This window comes from Protopterus annectens, chromosome 4.part1 (assembly GCF_019279795.1).
Source record: "Protopterus annectens isolate FY-2018-M chromosome 4.part1, PAN1.0, whole genome shotgun sequence".
In the NCBI taxonomy this organism is placed as follows: domain Eukaryota; kingdom Metazoa; phylum Chordata; order Ceratodontiformes; family Protopteridae; genus Protopterus; species Protopterus annectens.
Window position 1 is genome coordinate 545,265,804 of NC_056734.1, and position 10,000 is coordinate 545,275,803.

General features: G+C 40.5%; 1 protein-coding gene across 1 annotated transcript in view; it reads right to left on the minus strand.

The window, feature by feature from the left end:
* PCCB (propionyl-CoA carboxylase subunit beta) overlaps window positions 1-10,000 on the minus strand; it is a 1,126,289-nt gene that overhangs the window by 289,277 nt on the left and 827,012 nt on the right. Inside the window, exon 12 of the mRNA XM_044070351.1 lies at window positions 9,407-9,507. Within this exon, the coding sequence (XP_043926286.1) occupies window positions 9,407-9,507 (101 nt within the window). The remainder of the gene's footprint in view (window positions 1-9,406; window positions 9,508-10,000) is intronic.

Consider the following 10,000-nt stretch of genomic DNA (forward strand, 5'->3'; position numbering starts at 1 on the left):
TGAGGTAAAATAGTCACTTAGGAGAAGGATAACAACAGAGCCTTCTTTATGTTAAAAATCTCAGAAACAATGCCCATAACTGTGCAGAGATAACAGGAAATTATATCACATGCTCAAAACCAGAGGGAATAGCCAATCTGCTAGCAAACAAATTTAGCTCCTCTCCCCTCAAATATTCTCATATCACATACCCACACCTCCCCTTAAATCTCCCAAGAACAATTTGTCAACATCAAGAACACTGTCTATGGGGCCAGACAGCATATCGGACTGCCTACTGGTCACCTAGAAACATGAACTGTCTGATTTCCAAAAGAAGCTATTCAATATCAGCCTCAAAAGAGGCTTCATGCTATATGAATGGGACAGCAACAGTCATTCCTTTACACAAAGGTGGGGTTTTAAGAAACCCAGAAAATTATAGACCCATACACCTGACCAGTCTCAATAGTAAGGCTATGGAAAAGACCATTATGGAATTAATAAATAAGAATATAGGTAACCTATATACTCTTGACCCAACTCAGTTCGGATTCTTCAAGGTCAAATCCTGCCTACTTAACCTGTTCAACTTCTTTGAAAAAGTTAATGTTACAACGGACAAGGGCAAAACAACACACACTGCACATCTACACCTCCTAGAGGCATTCAACACCATCAAATACTCAAGTATCACTGACAACTTCTCCCAGCTAAATGTTAATCCCTATGTAACTCATCGGACAGTAAATTGGCTCACAAACAGAACCCAGGAAATTAAGGTAGGTGGCTCTTCCTACAAAAGACCTGTTATATTAGTGATATACACAGAATTCCGTCCTCAGGCCATTCCTCTTTGGCATTTACCTCTCTGAAGTCAAAGCTAATGTTAAGTTTTTATGGCTGATCAAGCATCAACTCTAAAGAGGACATCAAAATCTTCCAAGAAGGCCTTTCCCAAATAAATAGCTGGTGTCACAAGCACAGACTGAAACTAAATGCTAAAAAAATGTATAACAGTCTCCTCTGGCAAGTATCACATACCCTGTAACTATCACATTGACAACACACTCCTGATAGATAGTTAAGGACTTGGAAACCGTATGTACAGTGAACTGTCCTTCAGTCTATATCTATCCACTACTGTAAGAAAGTAATTTTTCATTAAGCAGCTTATGAGTAAGTGTATGATGTCTAGGTTCAGGGGTGTGATCATTCCACTGTATTTGGCAGTGATTAGGCTGATTACTGAGCATAATACTCCCTTCTGTATATACCTTTCCAAACACCTAACACAACCTGAATGACCACAACACTTTCTCACCAAGGAAATAAAGAGTCTAAATCATAAAAACTACAGTGACCATCTCAAAGTCTTGTCCTTGTTTTCAGTAGCATACATGCTACTGAGGGGCGATCTCTGCCTTGCATACACTGCATCAATAGACCCTATCCTCTCAAATCTACTGTATATCTGCAAGTCCAATGGTGACATAAAACCGCACCCTACAGATACTATATATTTTACAACATAAATAGAACACGTGGGAGGGATAGACATGCATCACAGAGAATACCACATCTTAGGAATTTATCTTTCGCTCCACACAAAGCATAGTACTTCCTAATTCTACACAAATTTAATTGGGATGAATGGATGGGAAACTGCAAATGCAGCCCTGGTTTAGCACCCTTGCCCCTTGTGGATAGGGGTAACATATATGTTCTGATGGCTATGCGTCACTTGCACTTAAATTACAAGGGCTACAAATTTCATTGAAATGTAGGGCTAGGCTTCTACAGATCCTCATGGTTTAATAGCCAAGTAAATACCTATGAACCTATACAGACACCAAATACATATCATGCACATGTATAGGTGCCTGCTACACATCAAGACTGACAGCAAGCTAAGTGAATGGGAAATACAGGGTACTGTTTCACCCAAACTGGAAGAGCATTTGAAGGTACAAGTATAGTAGGTAGATTGCTTCCTAGCAGCCTCAATCTCCTTTAATAATCCATACAGCACAAATGGCAGGATAAGGGACCAAATGAGCCAAGTCCTGTGATGGAGTCAGTAGGCACACCAACAATGAAGGATACCAAAGCACCTTACAGCCTGAAACCATGATCTTCTCAGCCACCAAGGGATAGTGAGAATAAGCTTTAGGGTTTCTTCCCTGAGGTCTGCAATAAGATGTGGAAAATCAGTGGGAATGATGGAAATGTGTACAGAACTCTGCAAGGCCACTGCAAAGAAAACAATACCTCCTTTTTACCCTGCTGAAATGAACAGAAGAAAAGGATAATGACTTTTATCCAATACAAAGAAGCAAATCTTTACACTGGCCTACTTCAAAATACCCTGAGAAATGTCCCTGAATCTGGAAGTTCAGGAGAAGACTGCAGACCCTGTTCAAAGTATATGACAACTGATTTACTTCCCTGATGTGAACTGCTGTCAGAAGGCTGCCCCTGTCTATGGTCTACTTTAGATGAGCACGGTGTACAAGGGATACAACTTTATGCCCTTCTGCTTGTTTAGGTATAACATGATGGACTGGTTGCCTAGACGAGCCCAAAGCTCCAGAAGCACAGAAACATCTGTTTCTCCAAGGTCCTCAAGGCCAGAAGCAATTTTCTAAACTCCAGCTGGTAATGTGGAGGCCCCTCTTCAGGGGTATCACACACCTTACACTCTGTGTGAGAATCTAGCTAGGCTCTCCAGTCTGAAAGTGAAGCTCTTTGGCATCTAGGTCTGCAACACATTTATCTGCAGAAAAGGAAGACCCAGAAGAAGAAAACTGGTGATGACCCTCTAGGGTGTGGTGACAAGCAACAGACACAAACAGTGGATCTATTAGTGCAATGTGGTACTAAAGCCACTTTCACATCACAGTCCACTACAACACCCACATCCTTAGGTGTGTAAATTGCACCATGAAGACTATGGCTGTTGTCAAGACCAGATGGTACAGTAACATCTGTATTGCATTTTTACTCAGGATGCCAAGATGATGACTGCCCTCTCGTCCTCTCCAAGGCCAAGAATTACCACCACTACAGAACTCCCAACACTGGAGTACAGAATAGAAAGTACTTACTCTAATTTATGGTTTTCCCAAGGGTCCGCATCCAGGGAAACATTAAAAAGAGGGTAGCCTGCAGGGAGTTTCTGGATAGGTTAACCAGGAGTCAATTGTCCAGATAATGGAACACCAACCAAAAGACATTTCTCCTGCAAGGTTTCACTCAACATGGCCAAGAATTTGAGAAAATGCAAAGCAAGGAGCAGAGCCCAAACAGCAGCACTGTAACAAAATTCCATGACATACCGCCAAGAGCAAACCACAGAAGCTTCCTATGCACATCTAAAATGCTGATGCATCAAAACGTGCCCATCATGCCAAGTGACACCATCCATGCACCCTGCAGATGCAAAGGTATGATCTCCTGCACAGTATCCAACTAAAACTGAAAGTATGGCATATGCTGATAGAAGTCTCAGAATGGTTTCAAATTTGTCTGTCCTCTGGGTCCAAGAAGACATGGAAATAACCCCTTCCCTTCACTATAGTTCAGCTTTAAAATCTGGGCTTTTCCCAAGAACTTCAATGAAATGGACTTAATCCATTTTATTCTGTGGGTGATCTAGTGAGTTTCAGGATATGACCAACAGTGAACAAACAGAGGCAAACAAAGTGAGCTGACCCCACCCCCAGCTCCAGAGACAGCTTCTCACTCATGTCAAGACTGTGATGGGGCAGCTAGAGGAGCATGCCTCCTGGGAAAAGTCATCTGTATTAAAGAAGGCAAGAAAGTGTGATGGTTGAGGGCTTTCCTTAACTTACTGCATCCGAGTGACGCCTCCAGGTGCATTTGCAGTTAACACCTACTGACATTTCTAGGTATCAAATATTGCTTGTTCATATTTATATCAATATTTCCAAAACCATGATATGTACAAAGTTTTAAAAGATTTCATTTTAAAGCTTACACAATGGCAAACTCAACAGCATTAATATTTAATGTGTGGGTGCAGTGATATTGTAAGTTGTTTACAAATATTACAAATGTAATAGTTACTGTGTTTAATGTGACTTAAAAATGTGTTTTAAGACCTGGAATCTAAAGATTACTACTACTATAAAAATGGTTTGTGCTGAAGAGTTTGCCATTTATACTTCTTTCATAATCCATATGGATCCAGAGATATGAACATTTGCTTGAAATGTAAGGATATAATTTGATTCTGTAAAAAGGCTTAGGCTCTGCCCATTGGAAGTTGCAGTGCAAACTTCCTGAGCTCCATTGGAGTGAACGAGTTAAGTATCAGAGCCCTGTTCCTCTTTTGGGGACTTGCCAGATCTAGAACACAAAGATGCAGAAGTCACAGAAGGGGGATCACAGGTTCACCACAGAAATTAGGGTCTGCTTCCTACTCAAGTCACTGCTAAACAGGTGGTATCCAAAGTCTTGTTCAGGCATTGCTTTTTCAGAAAGGACAATCTCAGCCATGTTATGTATAGCAGCCACACAATTTAGCTTGTATTCTAGTTAGCTAGGAATATTTTTCCTTCATCTCTTGGTTCAGCTACTTTTTTTATCTCTAACATTTTCATATTTGTGAAATTCAGTGACCTCAGCTGCAGCATGATGCGATGGGATATGAAAGTGCATTTAATCCAGGAGTCTGCTAGTCCACCTGCAATCACTGAGCAAGCACATTTATGCAAATCAAGAAAATAGGTGAACCTCTGGCACCTAAAATGTACAAGTATATATAAACATATGCTTGCCAGACTTACAACGAGCTCTAACAGGTGCTACTGAATGCATTACGCCATTCAAATATAACATGAATATTAGGAGGGTAATTAAACCCACTCAGGAGTGCCAGAGTCAGCAGCTGGCAAGTAACTGTAAATCCCTTAGGGATAGGACAGAAGTCAGACAAGAAGCAAAAACTCAGAATGCAATGTCCTAAAGCACCAAAGATATGTACAGCTATGGTCCATACAATGCTGCCTGGTGAAGGTGTGAAATGATAACCAAGTGCCTCTGGTGCAAATGTCTGTAATGCACACACTTTTTGACATAAGGACTAGAGGCGGCCATGTCCCCTGTCGGAAAAGTCTTTGGCAGCAGCATTTAACTAAAAAAGGGTCATTGCTTGATGGCAAAAACTACTACCACAGCTGGCAATCCACTTGGTCATGGTTTATTTTGCTATTGCAAGACCTTCCCTCTTAGAATAGATGCACAGATGTTCCTCCTCTGGGAGTTTACGCACCTGACTAAGGGTAAAACATGAGCTGGTAGTGCATTGCTCAGGATGTGGAGGTCTCTCTCTTTCGCTCGGTTTCTGTCTCTATGAAGAAAACTGAGACATGAAAGGCCTATTATGATTTTCTGCCCATCACAACCTTCTAGCTGGCAGGACTGTGATCCAGGATTAGCTAGTTAAGCAGCTCCTTAATGGGGTTCTAAGGACAATTCTGACACAAAATTTTAGTTCAAAGAGACACTAGATCCTCCAGAAAGACCATATTTAATGCAATACATACAAGAATGTAAAATCTGCGATCTTGTAAGGAGAGGTGATGGCCACTTGGAAAACTGCCTTTTGAGAGGTGCACTTCAGTGTTACAAAGCCAGCATGGTCAGATGTTGGAGATGTGAGTCAACTAATCATGAAGAGGATTCGTATTTTTTTAAAGGGGGCAGACCTGCAGAACACATTTAAAGAACTGTTTGACTAGCTAGTCCTGGATCACAGTCCTGCCCTCTACAAGGCTGTACTTGGCAGAATTCATAACACACACCACCAAGGCCATGGACTGAGACTTGGATAACAGAGTCGCCAGAGATAAATCAGAAGCATTTGTAAACTGACCCACTGAGGTGGTACAGGATAACCTTCTTTCTTCCCAAACAAACATCTTTCACTTGGTACAGCACAGCTGGTGGAAGGCTTCCTAGTGGCTTAAATAATTTCAGATGCTACAAAGGTCTGAAGGGATTAAAGGTTTTAAACTAACAGAAGGCACATCTTAATGTAAAGCACTGGTTGCCGTGATGGCATCTAAGAAAGACCTCTCTTGTTTCTGCAGGAAGCTTTCCTGTACTGCCAAAGACCGGACAGCCTAAAACTGTACCTTTCTCAGCCACCAAATGGTGACAGGAATAAGCATGATCTTCTTGTCCTGAATTTTGCAATGAGGAGTTAGAGGAAACTGTGAGAATGCATACATAAATCTCCAGTAACTTATGAGGCAAAACTAAGTGCTTTGTGGAAAATTAAATGGGAAAAGGGTGTTTGCTTGAAAGGCAAACAAGTTAATTTCCGGAGAACCTCATTTCTAAAAGTCTCTCACCAGAAGGAACTTCTGAATCATTATCTCCAGAAGAGAAGTAGTGGAGATACTTGAGTTTGTAAGCATGCTTACTTCTCCAACAGTATGAACTTCTGAAAGTTTGACAGTCTTGTTATGGTCTACTTTCAGAGTTGCACTGCTTCCCTGAAGGGGTGGAGTTAAACCATGTATCCCATCTGCTTGTTTGAGTATCACATGATGCAGGCTGTATGTCTGACTGTCTGCATCAGGAGGGATCTGGAATCAGCTTATCCAGAAAGGCTATCATGGTACAGAGGTGCTCCATTTTCAAGGGGTAATGCTTCTCTTGAACTCTGGAGAGAAACAAGCGAGATCTCCACCACAGAAATGAACCTGTAGTCAAGACCTTCAACAGTCTGGATGCAGAAAGGAAAGATTCACAATGAGACTGCTGGGTACTGCACATCATTACAGGGCCTACTGACAGGCATTTGATATAAAAAGCAGATTTGTAACTGTATGATGGCTCTGCTGCCCTTGAAACTTTACAATTCACTAAGCATCCTCAAGCATTAAGGATCTTAACCAATATCAAGCTCAGGAGATGCAGGAGAGGGGCTGGGCTTGGACTCTACTTTACATCCTCACACAGGAAGTCAGCATAATATGCTCCTGGTCCCTCTCCAAAGGAGAAATGACCAGCCCTGGACAGTGTCACTGATGACTACAATCTTCAGAGATAGAATCCAAGAGATTTTCTTCCAATTTATACAGATTTTCAGTGGCTGTATCCAGTGAAATATTTCAAACCAGGGATACTGTCTAGAGGTTCTCAATATAACTACTAGGTCATCCAGGTAGAGGAACACATGAAGTTTCTTCAACCTGAAAAGCTTTAACCACTATAACCTTGGTAAAATTCCATATACAGAAGAAAGATGCAGCAGCAGCACTTTGTACAGAAACTGCAACACATCCAGAGCAAACTAAAGGAACCTCTGTGTGGAACCGAGATTCTGATGTCCAAAAAGGCATCCACGAGATCTGACAACATTCAGCTGCCCTACAGTGGCAGGGACTTAATCTTCTTAACAGTCACCATCTACAACCCAATGTAGATAATGCATGTGTTGAAGCCATGATCTGATACAAGCTTCTATCCTCTTCATAGTTAACAGGAGGAGGATGTAGAACCCATGGTTAAATTCTGAAGGAGGGTCAGCCTTTACGGCCCATTTAAGAAGTTGAGTCTAAGCTTGTCCAGGAGATCTGCAGAAACAGCCTAGTCCCCAAGTTTTGTCCTTTCTAGAGAGGGATCTAAAATATCCCATATATGACCATGCATAACCAAACTGAGAATATTCTTAGTCTTCCGCAATGGCCACTCAAGACTCATCAAGGTCAAAGAACTGTCCCTCACCATCGTTATGCAATAACAAAGGCTACTGCAGCTACGCCAAAGAGCGTGCTCTCTTTGATTTCGCTGCTTGTGTAACAGGGGTGGGGGTGCTGTGGTAAGGTAAACTGATGTCTTATGGCCCTTTTCAGATTGTGATAGTAGTTCTTCTTAAGGAGATGACCACATCTACAAGAAGGTGGGCATGATGGTATTCAAAGAGGCCTTCAGGGCCTGCTTTCTTTTCTGGTGGTCACTGACTATGTCTTGTGATGGGTACCCAAAGACCACCACCCTCCAAGAAAGAGACATCCATAATGGTTTACTGGAGGTACTATAAGACAGGAATGCCTCCATTATGCCAATCTGTACATGCATATGTTAAGTATTTTACCTTGCCAAAGTATCAGCAGAGTGAAAATAACTAACAGCCACATTGTACAAACACAGTGGAAGCCACAGATGGGGTCTTGACAAGCTCTCCCTTTGAGCTGGGTTCAGGGAAGAATGAAAGATTTTCTAGTACCTGATCCACTAGAGAGCACAGGACAGGTTCATCAGACACTTGAAATATCTACCAGCAGAGAACTTTCTCTTGCTCACCCTATCCTATGGTTAATACCCTTGGAATAAACATCAGCTGTTCCATTAAAAGTGTCCTAAGATTATGGAGCTTAAACCACAAAAAAAAAGGCAAATCCATGGCTTTCACAAAAGATCTATACTCTAAGTCAAATGTCCACCAGCAAATAACATTTAGAGTCAAGCTCGCTACATGTGGGTTTATATCATTACTTTTTACTTCTACATTATTAGTTTATCTTCCGTACAACTACTTGGGACACTGCTCCAGAATTCTGCCAGAGCTTTGCACTGAAAGTCAAATTTTTGCCAGAGTGAGATTAAAAGTCAGGTTTCTTATCACTTAATGGTGCATTCTCATAATTTTTACTTTTCATTATTGTTTTATCTTCCCTACTACAGACCGAAATATTATTATTATTACTAACTCTCTTCAGTGCAGTATTTTGAACTCATTTCAGTACATTTAACACTTCTGCACAATCTGACCACTGTGTGATTCATAGGTTAACTTGGGATCTAAGGAAGCTTGCAACGAGTGAGCGAAAGCACTACTAGATTAACAGAACCCATCAACAAGGTCTGTTAAATGATAAAAGTCATTGTTGTTTTGGCAGTTTAAAAGTATTTTAGATAGTAAATAGGGCTAAATATCAGTAAATAGAAAAACTGAAAATGAAACAAAGAATAAAGAGTCCCATACAACCAGGACCAATAGGGGTTTGATAGAGAGGACCACAATCAAGTGTGAGCTCCAAAAAATTGAGCTCACATCTTCATTACATCACAAATTATGGTGAATGCTTTCAAAGCTGAAAAATATAATCAATATGCAATAACTTGAAATTAACACTTAAGACACCAAGATGGGTGCTTGCCAGAAACTCCATTACATAGTGGAGAAAAGATCTAGTCAATGAAGGACAAAATTACTAGGTTTTACTGCTGTCAGCCTGATGCCTTTCATAAACAAAACATTTATGCTAAACACAATCTCAATATTAAGTAGCATGGGATTTTATAAATGCAGACATTAATTTAACCAAAACTTTACAGACTGCTCTGTGACTGAACACTTTATTAGAAGATCTGTTGTATTCAAACTAACCTTTCGCGTGATCACAGTAATTTTTGGTACAGTTGCTTCAGCAAAAGCAAACAGGAGTTTAGCACCATGCCTTATGATTCCACCATACTCTTGTGCAGTTCCTGTAAAATAAGTAATTATCAGATGAATAAGTACAAAATCCAGTACTAAAAAAGTGCATATCACAACTGCCAATTTCATTAAACAAAACACTGGAAATGTCAATAAACTGATACTAACAAATGCTTAATAACCAGCTATTCTTGTTTATCACAATGATGAGAATCACGGCTTTAAACATTTTAATAAAAGGCAGTCTGAATTACTGAAAATATACTGTCCATCACTGAAACTGGAATGCTTCCACTGATGTTGCCCAGCAAGTAGGAAGCACAGTGGTGTTTCTTTCATTCAAAATAAAATTGTTGATCCTGGCTGAAATTTTACTTTTCATAATATTTATTTGGATGATCTTGCGGACATGAAAATACAAACCTGTATCCATCCTCTAGGAATCATGTTTAGCTACCAAATCACTATGTAATCCCAAGGTAACCTCTGACTTAGGACAACTTATCTGACAAGCTTTCTATGCACATATTACAAAAAAAAAAA